Source organism: Perissodus microlepis, chromosome 16 (assembly GCF_051167445.1).
Source record: "Perissodus microlepis isolate ML-2025 ecotype Zambia chromosome 16, ASM5116744v1, whole genome shotgun sequence".
Taxonomy (NCBI): Eukaryota; Metazoa; Chordata; class Actinopteri; order Cichliformes; family Cichlidae; genus Perissodus; species Perissodus microlepis.
Genome location: NC_140476.1, coordinates 8,543,226 through 8,563,937, shown reverse-complemented (window position 1 = coordinate 8,563,937; position 20,712 = coordinate 8,543,226). Strand labels below are relative to the sequence as shown.

The 20,712-nt window shown below is 39.0% G+C and overlaps 1 protein-coding gene across 1 annotated transcript; it reads left to right on the top strand.

The window, feature by feature from the left end:
- The first annotated feature begins 4,758 nt into the window (after positions 1-4,758).
- On the top strand, positions 4,759-9,934 carry LOC146370379 (uncharacterized). The gene has a single exon (XM_084908723.1). The coding sequence runs from the start codon at positions 5,339-5,341 to the stop codon at positions 6,677-6,679; it is 1,341 nt and encodes a 446-aa protein (XP_084764849.1). The 5' UTR covers positions 4,759-5,338; the 3' UTR covers positions 6,680-9,934.
- Positions 9,935-20,712: the final 10,778 nt, after the last annotated feature.

The following is a 20,712-nucleotide window of genomic DNA, read 5'->3' as shown; positions in this document are numbered from 1 at the left end:
TTGAACACATACTGTACACACTGCAAATTACATGTTCACTCGTGCTTCGGGGCATCCATAAAATCATAAACTAATATATGCAGTAATTAAAAACCAGGGCAAAGTATAAAGGCTAAGAATATATAATCTAACATAAAAAAAAAAGTAAAGTGACATTCGCACTTTTTTTTTTTTTTTTTTTTTTTTACACTGACGTATGGGTGGGTTATTGCCTAATGAAATATCCATCAGGCTTGATATCAAAGTTTCAAACTGGGCACACACTCCGTCTGGCAGGAAGGAATGAAACTCCGCTCGCTTACATGTTCTGACCCGCTTCAATATAACACCACGGTGCACATTTAGCTGACCCTCTCGCACCTTTACTGAGCTATCCGTGTCATATGAAAGACAGGCCAGACCTTTCATATGTCCATAAAGTTTTAACAAGTCTCACACACAGGTGGGGGAAAGGGGAGTAGAGACATTCTTGTCTGATGAACACGTCCACATTTAAACACCAGGAGGACATCTTGGTTAATGCCACAGGGTCAAACACGGGGGATCTTATACTGGGGATGATATATGATATCTGCCTGCACTGCCAGCACAACTGCAAACACAATCTGGTTTTATCAGCTGTCTAACACCATCAATTCTCACAGAGTGGACTTTTATTTAGCGTGAACACAGAAAAACAAGGCCTTTTTATTTCTGATGCTGTATATCAGCAGGAAGCCTTCATGATTCTTTTCCTAGTTCATTCCCACTTATCTTTGATCATTTGTTGTTGATTCCTAATCTTTCTTGCCTTTCCACAGTTCAGTGTGTTAGCACCAAATAAATCTCTTAAGTTTTACAGATATTATGAACATTTATATGAATATGAAAATGTCATGATAGACTAGACTCATTTTTCAGACATTTTTAAGATGTCTGAACAGTGACTAAGGTCACAGGTCACTGCTTTCTAAGCATCCGAAAATTAAGTTTTATTAATACATTTCACACTGCCAGCAATCTCCTACAATCACTTGCCAACTAGTTGGGACATAAGCAGAGGCGGAGCCAGACATTTGAAACACCTGGGGCTTAGCCCAAAAGGGTAGTATGCATGTGGGATTTTTTTTTTTTTTTTTTGGGGGGGGGGGGTAGAAATGACTGAAAGATTAATTGGCTCTGTTTTGAGTTTTGTTCAAAAAAGAATGACTTCATATAGGGAAAAATATATATCACATGTGCAGGACACCTTAAACTAGTTTTTTAATTAAGCAGCAAGGCAGAACAAGGTCAGGGCTGTATCAAGGCACGAGGACTAAACCCCAATTCAACCAGACCAAGAACTGATCCAGAATTAAAACAGGACTACAACAGTTCAAAATCAGGACTACTTGGGATTTAACCAAGACAGAACCAGAATCAGAACTAGATGATAGTAGCACTAAAAATCATCATAGACCTGCACTACACTTATTTTTTTAATTCTACCAAAGTCCACTATTTAGATTGAGAAAAGTTTATATAATTATTTAGCCTTGTTGTGCAAACAAGCCTGCATAACTTAATAAATATAGAATTTGAAAAATAGCAAACCTAAAAAGAAACACTAGGTACGAGATACATGAGTACCTATGATACGATGATACTTTTGGTAAACAACCATTTGACTAACATGTGTGTCTCACCTGCTCTTGTTCCATCTCTTTTCCTCTCTCTCCCTCTCTCTCCCTCTTTGTGCTGACAATCATCAAATATACAGTTGAAACCAGATATTTACAAACTCTTCAGATAAAAACACAAACACTTTTTTAATTGTAACATCAAATCAGACTAAATGTTTATTTTTTTAGATTGATAAATATAAAAACATATTTGTTAACTTTAAGAGTAAAGAGAGAAACTATCTGTATTTCTTATTTGCAAATGGCACCAAATTGTATTCAAACTTGAGCCACACTTATGGAGCTCCACAATTCTTTTCCTGGTGTTTTGGTTGACATCTCTTGATGTTCCCATGTCACAGAAACAGGCTCTGTGTTTTGCCTTATATGCATCCACAGCTGTGCCACTAATTTACTCACATGGACTCTACTAACCTATCAGAAGCTTCTTCAGCTCAGAATGGAATCATCTGGAGTTTTCTTATTAATTAACAATAAACTTAGTGTACATGTACTCCTACATTGAAACATGAAAGTGATAATAAATAGACAGATCTCTCTCTCTTTATTCTGACATTTAACTAATTCAAAATATATTTCAATATTTATCTAAAACAAACGTTTACTCTAAATTGATGTTGTACAGTAAAAATGTTTTTGTTTTCTCCCTAAAGTGTATGTAAATATCTGGTTACAAATGTGAATATCCTGCTGTGTACTGAAATCCCTCTTGTTTTGCATAGAAATATACTGAACAACATACAAAGCATAATATATAAAATAACATTTACCTGAGTTTTTTCTTTGAAAGAACCCTCTAATGTCCATTCTTATATTTCACTACATTACTGAAACCGATTTAGTCGGGGAGGGTAAGAACTGAAAATATGAAATAAACACACGTAAGCTAAGACTCTCTAAAAAAAATAGCATTTGTTCGGCTTTTCATTTCGCCAGTTGTTGATTCACTCGAAGAGCAAGTAACGTAATATTGGTCAAGTGATCAGCTTGATATCAATCTTTCGTGATGCACCGTCATATTTACATTATTTGTACAGTACGAATGATTTGCTTTGGTACCTGGTCAAACTTAAGCTCTCCTTAGTATGGCTGGCTCCGTTTCTCCAACAGCGCACTCGCAGGCAGCAGCTGCCCCGCCCCCTCGCTCAGTCGCTTAGTGCCTGAGCTCGGATCATACCAATATCAGGGGGGATTCACGCACAGTCGTAAATTCCCACAGTGTGCACTATGTGCTTCGAATATTGTGTGTACTTTTTGTTTTATACAGTTGTCAGCCAGGCATCTAACTATGAAAAAATTACACTCCAAAAGACCCCGGGCTTCTGACAAAACAACCCGGGCTTAAGACCAGTAAGCCACCCCCACGCTCCGCCCCTGGACATAAGTATAATTTTGCTGCAGGTTTTAAACTCACAGGTAAACTTTAAAGTTCACAAGTAAGTATACATAGTCTACTACAGGAAAGTGTATTAAGGGAAGTAATTGAATTGAGACACAGTAACAGTATCTTCATTAAAAAGTTTTTTTAAAATACAGGTTTTCACAGGACTCTATCTAGTGCTCTGAAAAAAATAACTGCACTCTTACTGCATCGATAGGAAGTACAAGGCCATTTCCAAACTATTTGAGGTCCTTCTCTCACCCCAACCGGTCGCAGCAGATGGCCGCCCCTCCCTGAGCCTGGTTCTGCCGGAGGTTTCTTCCTGTTAAAAGGGAGTTTTTCCTTCCCACTGTCGCCAAAGTGCTTGCTCATAGGGGGTCATATGATTGTTGGGTTTTTCTCTGTATCTATGAAGCGCCTTGAGGCGACTTTTGTTGTGATTTGGCGCTATATAAATAAAATTGAATTGAATTGAATTGAATTATCATGCTACAGTAAAAAATGTAACTCTAAGTGGAAAACATTCAAGAGAAGTGCCAGTCTTACCAGGAGTAGACATGCCAGCAAATTCACTCCAAGGTCAGACCATGCAATGCTCAGAGAAACTGCGAAAAAAAAAACAAAAAAAAAAAAAACGACAACCCCAAAAAAACCCCAAGAGCTACATTTCAGACTCTGCAGGCCTCACATAGCATTTTAAAGGTTAAAGTTGATGACAGCAAAATTAAAAGACCAAACAAGTATGGGTTGGTTGGAAGGGCTAAAAAAACAACATGGCGGCTTGACTTAGGTTTGGTACAAAGAGGAGTCTGACTGACTCAGTGACTGCAAGAAAAGTATTCTAGAAAAAAAATCTTTTGTAGCATCTAAGCCACTCTTCTTTTTTTCTAACTGGACAATGTTTCTGATCTGGGACCTCAGTGCACATATGAACATTTGGCATACGAACAATAACAATATGCTTTTCCATCTGTCATTGTTCTTGTTCTTGTTAAACTAACCCTAAAACACAATATTCAGCCGCATTCCTGTGAAGGTCTGGTTGCTTTTATCTACAATTTCTTTCTGTGGACAAATGTAGCAAATAAGATAAAGATGAAAAAGGACAAAAATCACACGACAATGAGGTTCATCTTAAGGGCCAAATGTTGGATTTGGTAAGAGTGGCTTGTCTAAAACATAGAAGAGTGTGGCAGAGGTGAAGAAATAATGGTTTGACCTTAAAATGATGGTGAATTGAAGTGCACAAAGGAGACACCGGCCACAGTGTGACTTTGTCATTCAGAGATGATGAAACGGAATAATAGTTATTAATGCTCTCAAAAGAATATTGCCTGATGGTAATGATGAAGCTTGATAACAATTACAGCTTGAGTGTAAGAGGAAGAATACCTGACTTAATTAACCCAAATACAAGGGAAGATAGGCAGCTAAAATTTAACACTTCATTATTAATGCAGACTAATTACAACTGAATTTAATTAACTCCAGATCCGCAGTGCGACAGGTGTTCAGTGAAGCAAATTAAACACCAAGGAGAAAGAAAAATTTACTCCTAAATTATCCCCATTTTCAAACTTAATAAATACATCTGATTTTATGTGTGGAAAAGAAGGTGCTTATCATACTTAACTATGCTTTGTCCAGTAGTAACAAAAGCTGCTCACCAGCCTCTTATCAATATTACTCTTAACGCTGACTCCTCCCCCTTTGTGAGTGTGGATGCTTCATCTCTTTGCTCTTTAAATGCTTTGCTTCTTTTATTGATTTTTATTGATTTTTATGCTGATTTTTTCCCTTTTTTCCATATGAGCTTACCTGCGATAGCTTCTGGACACATAGATCATTAGGACTAAAGTGTTCTTAACAGAAACAGCAACATTTTTATAGTTACCTTATCCTCAGCGCTCCGTGTGTCTGTGGCCTAGACACAGCTGAAGCCTGATTACAGCGTCTGGGCATCGAGCAGCCTCAATAGCCTGGAAAGGTGCTAACCGCTAGGCTAACTAGCAACAAGATGCCTTCCCTCTCCACAGATGACTACCACAGCCTCCTGCAGAAGATTGCAGTACTGGAGACAAAAATTCATCGCTTAGAAGTACACGTGGAGGTAAATGGACTGTGTGGAAATGAAACAACCTTGCCTTTGATTCAAAACAATGGCGATGAGCAAGCTAGTACACAGCTAAGGAGCACAGATAACATGACCAAGAAAGTAGACTTTGTGCACTATTATAAATCCTCAAGCGATAATTCCCCCCTTGGACTGTCTTGGTCCAAAACCAAGACATAAATCATGTCTCCTAGAAGAGGGAGGACGTATCACAGGGCACAGCGAGCTGAAATCTCTGAAACCGACTGGCCTTCACTTCCTACGAGACAGAGAAGCTCTTCTACCCCTGTATACGAGAGGAAACAGGACTGGACAACCGTGAATAGGAAGGTTAACAACAAACCTTCAAAACAACTGAATGTGAAACTGCACAACAGATTTGCTCCACTATCAAAGGACCCTGGATCTATATCGGACAACCATCCATCTAAAAGCAGCGAAGTAAGGTCCGAAAATCTTTTGAAAAGTAAAAGGCCACAGGGAAAGCTAAAGGCTAGGCCTGAAACTCTGATTGTGGGTGACTCTGCCGTAAAGGATGTACAAAGGATGTGCGGTAAGAACACTAAAGTCCTCTGCTTTCCTAACGATATGGTCAACAACCTGAAGGAGAGAATTCTTCAAATTGCAGATGAATATCCAACTGTGACAAACATTGTTCTGCATACAGGGTCAAACGATGTGTCCAAACAACAGTCGGAGGTTCTGAAACGGGACTTTACTGGATTATTAAATACTGTAAACTCTCTGAATGCAGCTGTATTCACCAGTGGACCTGTGCCGCCGGTCAGAGGAGGAGACGAGAGATTCAGCAGGTTGTTTACACTGAATAAATGGCTTATATCAGCATGTGCTGACCACTCAGTGCATTTTATCAACAACTTTAATATTTTTTGGGAACGCAGGCATCTGTTTAAAGCAAATGGATTTAATTTTAACAAGTCAGGGGTGAAACTGTTCACCTCCAACTTGTTTTATTCCATACATCATCCATCTGTGCTTGGTGCCAAGGCTGAGATAAACGAGGAGTTATCTCATAAAGAGGAACAAACAGTACTCCAAGAACAGACAAAGCCCAGCAGAAACCTTGAGGAGGAGCTCCATCTGCCCCCACCCGGGAAGAGCCTCAGAAAGGAGAGACATCTGAGGCAAGAAGAGGGGTCCCTATTTGCCTCTAACTCTCTCAACAACACCAACGACCAGGACCAGGACCAGGGACCACGATCTTCCCCAGTCCCCCAAACCCCTGGCAGGCCATCACCCCCATCACCCTCCTCCCCCTCCCTTTCTCCCCCCTCCCCACACCTGAAATTCACTGAGGAGATGATGGAGCGGGTCAATGCTGGGCTCAGATCTACCCCCCGGCCCAATCCCTTTTTGTCCCCCATAAACCCCCCACCAGAGCAGCCAAAGGTTCGCCACCGACCCCCACCCTCAACAGAGCAATCGAGGTCACATTGCCCAGCCTCGCCCCCCTTAGTTCCTCCTTACCACCTTCATGCTCTGTCTCCGCAGTCTGATGTGTGATGTGTGGAGGGTCCGGGCTGCGAGGATTATGGCAGTGGTGACTTTTCCCAGGAGAAGCTGGGACCCTGTTTACTAGAAGATTTTAAAATCTCTGTACTTTCAGGTGACAGAAGGAGACATGTGGCCTGGTCAAAACACAGAGAGCTGCACTCTAAAAGATCTTTAAACATAGTAAACATACCTTGTGTGCCACAGACTGCTCCCAAACACGAGGGGACAAGTAATGCCTCTAAAACACTTAAGTTGGCTTTATTAAATGTTAGATCTTTAGCTGGGAAAACATTTTTAATTAATGATTTAATCACTGAGCACAGCCTTGATTTTATGTTTTTAACTGAAACTTGGTTGGACCAAAGTAACAGTGGAGCTGTTCTCATCGAGACGACCCCTCCTAACTACAGTTTTATCAGTGAGGCCAGGGTGAGCAGGAGAGGAGGAGGGGTTGCTGTCTTATTTAATGAATCATTTCAATGTAAGCAGCTATCTCCTGGAAGTTTTCAGTCTTTTGAATATGTGGCTTTACAGCTGAAGGCCCCATCCAAAGTTGTGTTTCTTAATGTTTACAGGCCTCCCAAATACTGCACAGACTTTTTTAATGACCTCAGTGAACTGCTGTCTGTGATCTGTGTTGATTTCGACTGTGTAATTATTGTTGGGGATTTTAACATCCATGTGGACAACCCTCAGGACAAAGGGACTAAAGACCTGAGTAACACTCTGGGCAACTTTGGGCTGACTCAGCATGTAACAGAGGCCACACATAATAGAGGACACACTCTTGACCTACTGATCTCCAAGGGCCTGAGCATTTCAAACATTACTGTGTCTGATGTGGGCCTGTCTGATCATTACTGTGTTTTCTTTGAAAGTAAAATCTCAGCCCACACAAATATATCAACAGCAGTGACCACAAAACGGTGTATAACTGAAGACAGTAGTGAGATCTTTAACCAGGTCTTCCCATTAACACCTGACCTGTCCAGAGGTTCAGTCAATGAGCTCGTCAATAGCTTCAATGCAAAAATGTTAAATGTAATGGATACAATTGCTCCCATTAAGGTGAAGGTTATCTCTGGAAGGAAGAAGTCTCCATGGAGAAACTCCACACTAGTGAAAAATGAAAAAAGAGAGTGTAGGAAAGCTGAGCGCAGATGGAGAAAAACAAACCTCCAGGTTCACTATGACATCTATAAAGAGAAACTTCACAATTATAATTTACAACTGAGGAGTGCAAGGAGGTCCTACTTCTCTGACATCATCACTAAAAACAGTCATAATGCTCGGGTCTTATTTTCTACAGTTGACAGGCTAACAAACCCTCCTGTGCCAGTGGCAGCTGAACTTCATTCAACCATGGCCTGCAATGACTTTGCCAAATTCTTCACAGAAAAAATCCAAAAGATTAGACAAGCAATTGGTACATCAACAGCAGATCCAGACTATGTACTGTGTCCACTGAAAAACTGTTTAAACACCATAAAACAGTTTCACCCTATTAACAGCAAAGACCTGGAGGACATCTTAGGTCAACTGAACTCCTCCTCTTGCTGTTTAGATGTCCTGCCAACAAGTTTCTTCAAAAAGGTCTCAAAGACTTTAGAGTCAGACCTGTTACAGATCGTCAACTTTTCTTTAATGTCAGGTGTGTTTCCGGAACCACTAAAAACTGCTGGACAATCTTGACAAGACACAAATGAACAACTACAGGCCGATCTCAAATCTCCCATTTTTAAGTAAGATCATTGAAAAAGCAGTTTCTCAACAGCTCAATTACTTCTTAAAACAGAATAACTGCTATGATGCCTTCCAGTCAGGTTTTAGACAGAACCACAGCACTGAAACTGCTCTGACCAAAGTGTTCAATGACATATGTCTGAACACAGACAGTGGAAAAATGTCAGTCTTAGTTTTACTGGATCTCAGTGCAGCATTTGATACAGTTGACCACAACATATTACTCAAACGACTGGAGAACTGGGCAGGTCTTTCAGGAACTGTACTAAACTGGTTCAAAACATACTTAGAAAACAGGAAATACTTTGTATCAATAGGTAACTTCACATCAGAGCAGACAAGTATCACATGTGGAGTTCCCCAAGGTTCCATCTTGGGACCCCCTCTGTTTAACATTTACATGCTCCCACTGGCACAGATTATAAAGAACAACAAAATAAACTATCATAGCTATGCAGATGACACACAAATATATATCACAATGTCACCAGGAGACCAAGGCCCTGTACAGGCTCTTGGTAAATGCACTGAGGAAATTAATGACTGGTTGTGCCACAATTTTCTCCAGCTAAACAAAAACAAAACTGAAGTAATAGTCTTTGGCGCCAAAGAAAAACGATTACAGGTCACCAGAGAACTTCAATCTATACATCTAAAAACCACAAACCAGGCGAGAAATTTGGGTGTAGTGATGGATGCAGACCTAAACTTAGAAAAACACATTAAGACAATAACAAAATCAGCTTACTATCACCTCAAGAATATATCAAGGATAAAAGATCTGATGTCTCAACAGGACCTGGAAAAACTAGTCCATGCATTCATCTTTAGCAGGCTTGATTACTGTAACAGCATCTTTACAGGTCTACCTAAAAAATCAGTCAGACAACTACAGCTCATTCAGAACTCTGCTGCTCGAGTCCTCACTAAGACCAAAAAAGTGGACCACATCAGTCCAGCTCTGAGGTCTTTACACTGGCTGCCTGTCCGTCAGAGGATAGACTTTAAAGTTCTGATGCTGGTCTATAAAGCTCTGAATGGTTTAGGACCAAAATACATCAGTGACCTCCTGACCCAGTATGAACCTCCCAGATCCCTCAGGTCATCTGGATCCGGTCTTTTATCAGTTCCCAGAGTCAGAACCAGACACGGAGAAGCTGCATTCAGCTTTTATGCTCCATATATCTGGAACAAACTCCCAGAAAGCCTCAGATCAGCTGAAACACTCAGTTTATTTAAATCCAGGTTGAAGACTCACCTATTCTCAGCTGCATTTGAATAAAACACCAAATCCACACTTTTAAGCTTAAATTTCAAAACTAACATTTTAACTACTGATTTTATCTATTGTTCTGATTTTATCTGTTTTGATTTTATATACTGTTTTGTTTGTTTGTTAATTAGTTAGTTTGTTTGTCTGCTTGTTTTAATCAATTTTAAATCATGCTTTTTATTTGTTTTTGTTTCTAATGTCTCTGTAAAGCACTTTGAATCACCTTGTTGTTGAATTGTGCTATACAAATAAACTTCCCTTGCCTTGCCATTATATTGTATTTGATTTGGGCTGCTTACTGACCAGCTGTTTTTTTTTTTTTTTTTTTTGTATAAATCAAATCAACAACACTACAAATCTTAGCTAGTCTCAGTTGTTAGCGCTGTTTCTACTTTTTATGCTAAGGTAGCTCCGGTAATTTATCATTTAGAGTTCTAACCTTCAAAAACAAAGCTAATGAATTAATTTGCTTTATGAAATGTTTACTAGGGTTTTTTATTTTAAACTCTAGTAAACATTCAGGTTTTGCACTGTGCTGCATCGCGCCGGGCCAATGTAGCATCTTAGCTAAAATGCAATCATGTTAGTTTCTTATCATTTTTGTCCTTTTACAAAAAGCAGCTACTTTATTAGAATATTAAACGAATTAAAGTAATGTAAGGATAAGCTACATAGATCAACTACATAATGAATTTAAGCATCTGCTCTTTTAAGATAGTGCAGTTTGATTTTTGCTCATTAGCAGACAAAGCTAAAAGCATAATGGAGAAAGCACCAATCAGTCTTTCTGACCTGTAATTTTGCAATTTTGAACATTTCTACAATATAACACAACTTCATACAATATAAACAATTTAAATATTTGCACATTGTGAATATCTTAACATTGTGACAGTGATGAATAACTACTTGCACTTTAAACACTTTAAAATTTTAAATACACCCTACCCTTTTATACATAGCACTGGTTTTACTTCATTTATTATTTTCTATGCTAATAGTTAGTTAGTTGTATATTTAGTTGTGTGACGGGAACTTGCAAAGTAAGAATTTCATTGCTCAGGTGGACCATTTGTGTTTTGTGGTGTATATGACAATGAACGTCTTGAATCTTGAAAGCTGTTCTCAGACAATAATTTGAAACACAAATTATTTCTGATCCCACAACAAGAAAAAACAGGTAACATTAATTTTTGCCAAACCTCCTTAAGCTAGCCTTAGTTAGCCACAGTCCCTGCAGGCAGCTTGCACAGTGAAGTCTTGAAAACAAAAAATAAAAAAGCACACATTCAAAAACTGACGGCAGCAATATGGCTAAAACTGAATTGAACTGAAGCTGGTGTTGTTTAGTCAGAATGTCAACTACACTGGTTACAAAAGAGTTGTGAACAGATGCCCAGAAAACTTCCTCACCCACAAAGACTAGTGGTATTATCACCTGCTTTTTAAAATAAAAAACAATTTAAGTTGCTTATGTTGGTGTACATGTGACTTCTATCTCAGTCGTTATATGGTGTGTGTCAGCATTAACAAACCCTGTAACTGATTACAGTAAGTGTGCAGTCAGTTAGCTTGGTAGGGTAAGAAGTAGGACCCAGAGAAAGTTACAAAAAGTTTTTGTAACTCTTGTGGTGCAACAAGGATGCTTAGGCGGCGTTCAACAAGTACTATTAGCTGGTGTAGAGCCAACTTGGAACCATTTTACACAACTAGAGTTTAAGAAAAGACCACCAGATTGCAGTTATTCAGCGGTGAAATGTTTGCTGGTATTTTTGATGGTTTATGGCTGCGTTGTGAGGAGCTCGTCTTGTCTTTGTACGTTTGTGCGTTTGTTCTTGTCATATGTTATTTGTCTCTGTGAAGGCTAGATTGTAGCGTCACAAGTTTTTGTGGTCCCCAGAAAGAATAACTGGTTGACTGCTGTAGCTAATGGGGAACTTAATAAACTAAACTAAACTTATTGTCTGGCCAGAGCACACAAACATTGGTGTCCTTGTTGCTCTCTCTCACTCGGACACACACACACACACACACCAAGAGTTGAGCGTCTGTTTCTCGTTGTGAGAGTTTTTCCTCCTTCTAGAGCTTCCTAGCTAATGCTGATGAGCCCTGATGCCATTAGTGTTGATTTCATGTGACAGCGATGAAACCGGATAATGAAAATCAATAAGGCAAGCTTCTCTAACCCTGCAATTGTCAACTTTTATAAATCCCTCTCTTGGCCCGGGCAGACCTTCCTCGGCTGCGTACAAACACAAACAGATTGTGCATGCATGCCGACAACAAAAATCCTCTCAAACGCATGCACGCACAGAGATATGCATGCTCACTGCAAGCATTTCCTGCTGCACAGTGGTCAGAATTAATGGTTTCTAAAATCAGTGGATACAGCATTAACCATGCAACATTTAAATGAATAAGTGGAGAGTCATAATTTTAATAAGTTACTCATTACGCCTGTTAAAGGTCAAACATTTTTGTTGTCTGTTTATATGCTTTTCTGTTCTCTTAAATATGTGTTGCAGTCCCTTCTCAGGCAAAACCGCTAATCAAATGTAATTTCGATGCATTCCATTAAACCACATTTCCATGGGCTGACCTCCCTCCCTCCCCAAGGCCCTTTTGTTTCCCTGTATTTTCCAACTCTCTCTGTATTACATTCACAGACACAGATCGATTCTCGGTCTCTGCAGCCACCAAGTTAGACAAATTGCATTTACCTGCAACACAAATGCTTCAAATAGAGAGAACAGCGGATAATGACAAAACTGGCAAACAAGACGAAGGAAGGCGTTAGGAAACTAGAACAACGACAAGCCTCACTGCCATTCCATCACGCTGATGCAGAGTGCGCTGTGTTGATTGTTTGCGGATTGGAGAAATGGGTGGATGCTCTCTGAGCACAATAGGCCTTGATTCGTTGGCTGAATATTCTGTCTCTCTCACACACACACACATAAAGAGTGAATTGACAAACTTTCTTCCAAAGATTCAGCTTTTGATCGTGAAATCACGCTTCACCTTATTTCTTTTGTTTCTTTCTGTGAACCTTCAGTCAGATGCTGCAGCTCTGAGAGGTGCACATCTGTAGCTTTCCTTCCAGCTTTCCTCTTTCCTACTCACACGACTTCTGGCAGACGCTGCTGCTCTGGGGAACCGAAGGACAAGAAAAGGGCCAATGTTTGTTCATCCCACAGCAAGAAGATGTGTGTGCAATCACAGCGAGGGACTGATGATAGCCTGTGTTTTCAGCAGAGGGCCTTACGTCCTTTTGAGGGTGGGGAGGGGAGCACAGACTCATGAATATCTGGCACCGCAGCTGGCAGTGATTGGCTATTGTTGCGAGCCGTGCGGCCTTGTCTGTGCTCATTGCCCGTGCATCCGACAACAAACAGCAGCAGCCTCTCATCCCACCTCTGACGGCGGACTCGACAGTTTTAAAACCACATGGAACAAAAAGCAGTGTGGCTGTAATTGTGCGCAGTGAGCTCGTATTAGTTTAATTGGGGGATGATAGCTCGCCCATCAATTTTGTCCTTGGAAAAAGGAAATCCATTCCCCGCAAGGTTCAAACAACAATAGTTCTCATGAGGTTTTGGTTGAAGGAATATTGTGTTAACCTTTAAATGCATGGGTCATTTTTCAAACACTATTACATTCCTTGGCGACTTGACTAAGGCAAATGAAGCTCATATATTTTAATCATATTCTTTCTAACCTTTTCAGAGTGTATTATAACAACAAAACACTAAATATAAAATATATGCTTTTGCTGTTAATAAAATCGTTTATAGATCATCGATTGAGGTCAGGAACATGTTTTTTTTCTATATTCATCAATCTTGTCATCTTAAACTTTGTGCTCATGCTGTGTCTTACATTGCACACAACAGCTAACGACCTTAATAACTAATAAAGAATGATGTCACCTGTTGATCGCTACTTTTATGGTCAAGAAAGGATGGACAACAACTTTTATGTGTTTTTTTTCACCTTTTAACATCAACCTTTTAACCAGCAACACTACAGTTAGGCTTTGCTTAGGACCCAAAGAGTTTTTTAATCCTGAGACATCAAAGTGATCATCAGTGATGATCCAATATGAGCCACGAACCCCAAAGAACAGCTGAGGTGGACTGTGGACAACATAAAATGGACGACATGTACAGATTCTTCAGGCCATGTTTGGCTTGACTGGTGAAGCTGATTCAAGGTGATTACAGCTATCTCACCTCACCTCATCACATCTGCCTGAGGTAGTACTTTCTGAAATCCATGTCATGCCCAGTTTGGGAATTTTGTCCTGTGTCTGGCACTATCCTTCCCAGTGAACCTCAGGACACGCCACTGTATTTATATTCTTTTTTAATTTCCAGCTAAAAAAAACATCCACACAGAACCTGCTTCACAGCAGGGGAGGCCAAGCAGAACCTCAGGCTCCGTAGGTAAGAGTCAACTAGATTGGATGCAGCAGAAATAAGATGCAATACTAGAGCTACTTTAGTAGTATCAGGCAGCATCTCTGACTTTAATCTGACAGTCTTGGCAACCTTCATAAAAGTTTGCACTGACTCCCAATAACAGATAAGGCCTGCTACAGGAACAGGAATATTTAGAAAAAAGGGTTAAGTCGAAGTTTAAAAAGCATCATCAGTGGTATCAAAAAGTCACCCACTAAATAGTCGTTATCAGTGTAAGCTGCCCTGTAAATATAAGCAGTAGGACACCTCCTATACAAGACCAGAATCCATCATTATCATTTATTCTGCTCACTGAAGTAAAACTAACCAACAGTACAGAGACTACTTCTTGCCATTGTGTGAAGAAATGAATGTTTGATGTGACCACAGAAAAGGCTGTGCAGATTAAAATAACCTTACTGTAAATATGAGAAAAGTAGCGCAGAGTACATTAGAAACTGTACATCAGAATCTAGTGAGAGGTCAGGGTCTGAATCCAGAACTTGGTTTACCTGTTGCTGACTTAAAGTATACATATTTACACTTTAACCAAAAAGAGGAACTAGAGGTTTAACCCTCACATGTTAAATGAGGCAAAACCCATTAACAGAGTGTACAAATTGGTGGATGATGCTGTTTCCTGACGAGGAGCATTAACAGCTGATATCAACCTTTTATTGAAGGGATAACATTGAAAACACATGCAGTAAAGACCATGGTTACAGATCATGGATTCATTTTCTGGGTTTAATGGGTTTATTTCTTGCTTACAGGAAAACAGTGTAAATCTGAGCCACGATGTTGCGACGAAACACATGGAAATGGGTTGCAGCTTTGTGTGTCCTGATGAGTGGGGCATCTGTGTTGACTTGAGATTGAGCAGATAGAAGCTGAGAGAGGAACACAGTAAAATGCTTCAGGAAATTCACAAATGAAATGCCAGACCTCCTTCCCTGTCCTATCTATTTCCTATGTAATCTCAGCTCTGCCTGTTTTCCTGATTACTGCACAGTAACAAGCCCAGCAACCATACTATGGTCCGACTCTCATCAATCAGTCATTATCACCTTCCTGCTTGGATCTAGAAACTAAATGAAAAAGACACTAATAATTGGAGGATTAGACAGCATCTGAAAAACTTTCTTCTTGCAAATAATCTTCAGTCATAGTTTTAGATGTTGGCACAGATATTTCCCTCTTTCCTCAAACTTTTCTTTGTTTTTGGCAGTTGACCTCTCTTGCTGTGACTTCCAGCAACCGGAGGCATGTTCTCCTTTTGCATGCTAATGAAATATTAGTCATCTAAGCTCATCTTGCTGAGAGCATTTTGACTAGCGTGTGTAAAAAAAAGTTGGAGGCGTATGTTCTGCGTGCCAAGCTCATTAGACATGGTTGCAGAGTCTGACACTGTAAAACTTTGGGTGAAATTGCTTAAAAGCCTCTGTGTAAAAAGATATTACTTTTCCTTGTCAAATGGCAAATAAAGTCCAGTTAATCTCGGTAAAGCCTATGCTGGCCAAAGGGAAACATGTACAAACAAATCTATGAAAAATGAACTATATGTTTCTAGGAAATTAAATTTTAGACTGCAAATGCTCTTCCTTGCCAGCCCAGCCTCTTCTACCCTCCAGACACAAACCCTAAGGCAGCTGACATCAACGGTCTGTCCTATTTCTCTCCATCATCATCTATGTGATGTATTGGACTATAAATATTTATGCGAGATCAATCTGGTTCCATGACATTTATAGGACACAAAATATTAAAGCAAATATGCAGTATTATTCTCCAGAAACAGTGCCAGCCTACGAGGAAAGAAATGTTTGGCTCAAACTGTGCTGGCTCAGGATGATTTACAGTGTGAAGACGACAGATACAGTCATGCTACTTGCTCTAGGCAGTGCTTATTCTTTGAGCTCAGTGCTAACACATTTTTAGCATGATAAACATTATTTTGTGTAGTACTTCTAGCTGGCATTTTTAGCCATGTGAACAGTTGTAGGAATGCTAATGTTGGACAATGCACCACTTGCTGCATATAGAAATGTCTATCTGATGGCTTTCTTTGGCATTCAGGCCAACTGTAGGCTAGATCCCACTCACTTAATTTATTTTTATTCTATTCTATTTCAGTGTCATTCAGAACATACACAGGTTGGCGCACATTAGAACATAATTCTGGTGCATATCTTGACTTAAGTATTGGACTGAACTAAAATAATTTTGAATTCCAGACCACAGACTGTGTAATAGATATATATATATATATATATATATATATGAAACCACTGTGAGATCACTCACTGATTTTAAACTCCACATTTTGGAGCATAAGTGTTATTGGTTGGGCTTCCATCATGTTGGTTTTTTAACCTAGGAGTTACCTTATACAGATAAAAAGTGGATTTATCAGCTAATGCTAGCAGGCTTGGTTAGCAAGCTGTGTCTGTGAATTGTGCATGAAAACTGAAGCACAAACTCCTGGGACACCTACAGCAGGCCATAATAAACATCAATATAATCCACACATGGCCATGCATCTAACTCGATTATCCAGGTGATGGGCCAGGTTGGGAGCCAGCTTCAAGTGGCATCAAGAGAAAATGCAGCTGTGACACGAGCCGATCCAAAATGTGCTTTTAGAGAATTGTTAATTTTATCCAAAAGTATTTTTTATTAGTAAAGTATAGTCCTTAACAAATTTAAAAGACCACCTGTCATACAAAAACACCACTATTTTAGAAATCTGTCAAAAATGTGTTTAAAACAAAATTATTTTGTTATCTATTAGTCATAGAAAAAATTCTCTGAAAAGTCAGAAATGAATTAAGCATCATACAAAATCACTAAAATTATTTTTTCTGTTAAATAATGAAAGTAAATAACTGTAATTTGTTATCTTAATAAAATAAAGTGATAATAATTTGAATAATGTGCTTTAATATTTTTTCAGCTTTTCTCTAAAACAGAAAAAATTCATGGACACCAACAATAATTATATTTTAGCATTAAATATTAAAGAGCTTGGTCATATTGGTGGATTAACCATTACAGAAACATAAATATAATAATCAGTGCTGTTAATGTAGAGCTAGTGCGACAGATGTCTTTTGGCTGGTGGTGTAATGCATTTGTTAAGCACTGTGTGTCTCTCCTCTGTGTACTTCAACTTTTGCACTATTCATGGAAAATTATAAATGCAATGAGATGTGGAAACAAACAGTCACATTTTGATAGGCATTGTTTAAATTCGAGCGCGTTTTTATATCATATTTATTCATTATTTCACTGTTTGTGTCATCCTTCACATTACAGTGAAATGACCCTAAGGGACAATAACAATGAGCTTTAACATTAAACCTGAGGATCTGAAAATATTGATTTTAACTTTATTTTATTGTTTTGTACATACAAATATAATACAGCAGTTAATTTTTTTCTGTTTATCATATCAATTTTATCATATTTGCTGCCCATGTCGTCAACATATTTAAAAAAAAAATGATAATAGTCCTAACATAATCCTCTCATGTCCAGTTGAGCTGATTTCTGACACAGAGTATCAAGTAAGCGAAAATAGGAAAAATGCTTACATTTACTCAGAGATTAGAATAAAGACCTATAGAGACCTGTGTGTACTGTTAGTATTTCCTGTAGTTACATTTTATCTTCAGAGGGTGAGAAGAAAATTTGAGTCAGAGCTGAAATCTTCAGCTTTTCAGACTACAAAAACCTCAATTTCAACCTCCTGTCACCCACTCTGCTCTCATCTTAACCTCAGAGTTTAGAACCTTTGAGGAGATGTTGACCACACCGCCTGCAGCCGAAAGCCTCTGGTCAAAAAGAACCTCTGGTGTGGCAGCCTCCCCCTCAACTACACCGAACTCCAATATGAGCACAGAAAGACCACAGCAGGAAATCACTCAGTCGACTGCTTCACTCAATGCGGAACACAAAGACAGACCAACCGCGGGAAAATTTTTCTATCTCAACCTTGAACTTGGATGTTAAAGCAGTAAGAAGACCTGGAAAAGATTTTTTTTCTGAAAGTTATTTTGCAGAAATGTTGCCACTTGTAAAAACTGTATAAAGGTGAACAAGTCAGCAATGAGGGAACTTTGTCAGGAAGGGAGAAGAGTTAGATTTAGGTCCACTTATATCCCTTTTTATGGAATTTTAACCATCTGACATATTCAGCTGGAGATTGTATAACAGAAGGACTATAAGGTAGCATAGTCTAGTTTACGAATCTTCTTTACGTCGGGTAAAATAAACCTTAACCTTGCCTTTAAGTGGGGACTTGGTGGATGTTGAGAGGTTAACAGGGATGTTACAATTTTTATAAAAAAATTCTAAATGTTAGTTTAGAACCCTGAACTCTAAATTCATGTTGGGATACTTAACTTCTAAATGTGCTATTCCATCACAATCCACATCTGCATAAAAAGCATCCACACATGTGTATGGATATGAAGCCACACCCCAATGTTTTACCTTTCTAGGTAATTCTAGGTGCACAATTATGCCTAATGCAGATGGAGCAGTAAAAAGCCAGTCTGTCCATTATTGTCTTTGAGTGCCATTTACAACATTAGCAGGTTGCATGTCACCAGATGAAAGCTATTATTGATTCAAGCCCAACACTGTAATTTGGCTCTTTTTTCATTTAAATGTTGCTTCCTTCATTTTTGGTGTAAACAGAGAGTGGCAGCTTTCAGGCCGAGCAGTAAAACAACATTTATATGTGCCGTTAACGACTAAGAACAAGAAGCCAAAAGTCAGACTGGTGATTATTTGACGCATGAAGCTTTTACCCGTGCTGGTGGCAGAGCTCGAGGGATGACCTGAGGCTTTGGTCTAGACCAGAACATCTCATCAAAGACTCCACCAAGTGGACGGATACTCCGACCTATTTAACATTCATTCTCTGGGGAAACAATCATTTGTTATCAGTTGAAAATTCTGAACACACCTTCTCGCAATGTTAATAAAGTGTGACACAAATGTGCCATTTAGCATCATTAACAGGTTAAAGTATCATGCATTCAGGGGCATCTTGTGTCTGAGGTACACAATGTGTCCTCATGCTGGAGCTTCTGGATTATTTGTTCTTTTAGTGTTTTCTTCAAAGGATCTGAACACTACAACAGTCCAGTCGCTGCCACGCTTTCTCTGCCAACCAATCAGAGCCTATATCAGACTGTGGGTGGGGCTCATCACTCCAACTGGCCTGAAACCTACATATGTGGTTAACATCATGTCAGGCATTTAGTGCTTTTGAACTCTTTATTCGTTTTCACACTTCATTTACCATATAAAGTTCTTTGTGTTAGAGTTTTGACTTGCTCATTTCCCTTTATCATTCTTAATTCATGTAATATTATTATATTTTAGTTTCTGACGTTACAATATTATCCCTCTGTGTCATGTTTGACGTGAGCTTCTGTGTTTAGTTGGTATCTTTTATACTGTTTCTCGTTTCTAGGTTTTTTTTCTTGTTTTTGTTCTTGTTTGTCTGATTCTCTTGACTGCTTTCACCTCCGTCCAATTAATTTACCGTTTATAAACAGCAATGTCCTTACTGTCATTTTATCACCTGTTCAGTGTCTGCTCCTGCTTTTGACGTTTGTGACTTTGAAATTGTTTTGCCTGTGTTTTTTTAATTGGACGTGAATATCTTCTCGCCTTTTGTTAGATTACTTCTGGTCTTGCGTCTTGGGTTCCCCACATCTCGACACACAGCATTTTGTGACAGCCGGGGTATATTTGAACCCAAACTGTGGCCTTTTCTCAAACTAACCCAGTAGTTTTGGTACCTAAACTGAATGAAAAACTGGGTAAAAATGAAGCTAATTAGTAAAATAATGGCCTCACATGGGGTGTAACCTCAGTCAGCTTGGATGAAAGAATTGTGGGTTATGCCTCCACCAATGCTTGTTATGCTGGTTTTTAAACTTCAAGGCTGGGGAGAGAAAAATAACACTAATTGAGTGTTTTTCTTTTGTTTTATAAAAACATAATTTTTGGAAAAAGGCTTGGCATTATGAAAAATGATGTTCTGCTTCAATCTGAGGAGAAACTTCCCACATCTACTCTGCACAAGAACTGCTTTTCTGCTATTTTGTGCAATTTATTCTTATTGTAATTCCAGAAGTAATGCAGATGAAAAAGCCTACCTTCTGCTGCTGCTGCCTCACTCACACTCTGGAACTGCTTTGTGTTTGCATGCATTTACTGCAGCCCTCAGCAGCCTGCCCAAAGCTAAAAATAAAATCTGACAAGTTTTTCTTTCTCTGACTGAAAATATTTCTCACAGTGTGATCTTATCGAGCTACATGATTAAGGCTTTTGTTGCCAGTTACAGAGCAAATAATCTCTTTGAAGCAATAACAGCAATAACAAGCCTCCACCATAAATTGGACTTCAAATAGCAAACACAAGAAATTAGCTACTCAGGGAAAAATGTCTTGGTTTGGAAATGTGTAAAAGTCATCACAAATTTATGTTCTTGATTTGTTAGATTATTTGTGCCTACTGATTGTTTTCTTCTCTGAAGCTTCCAAAGA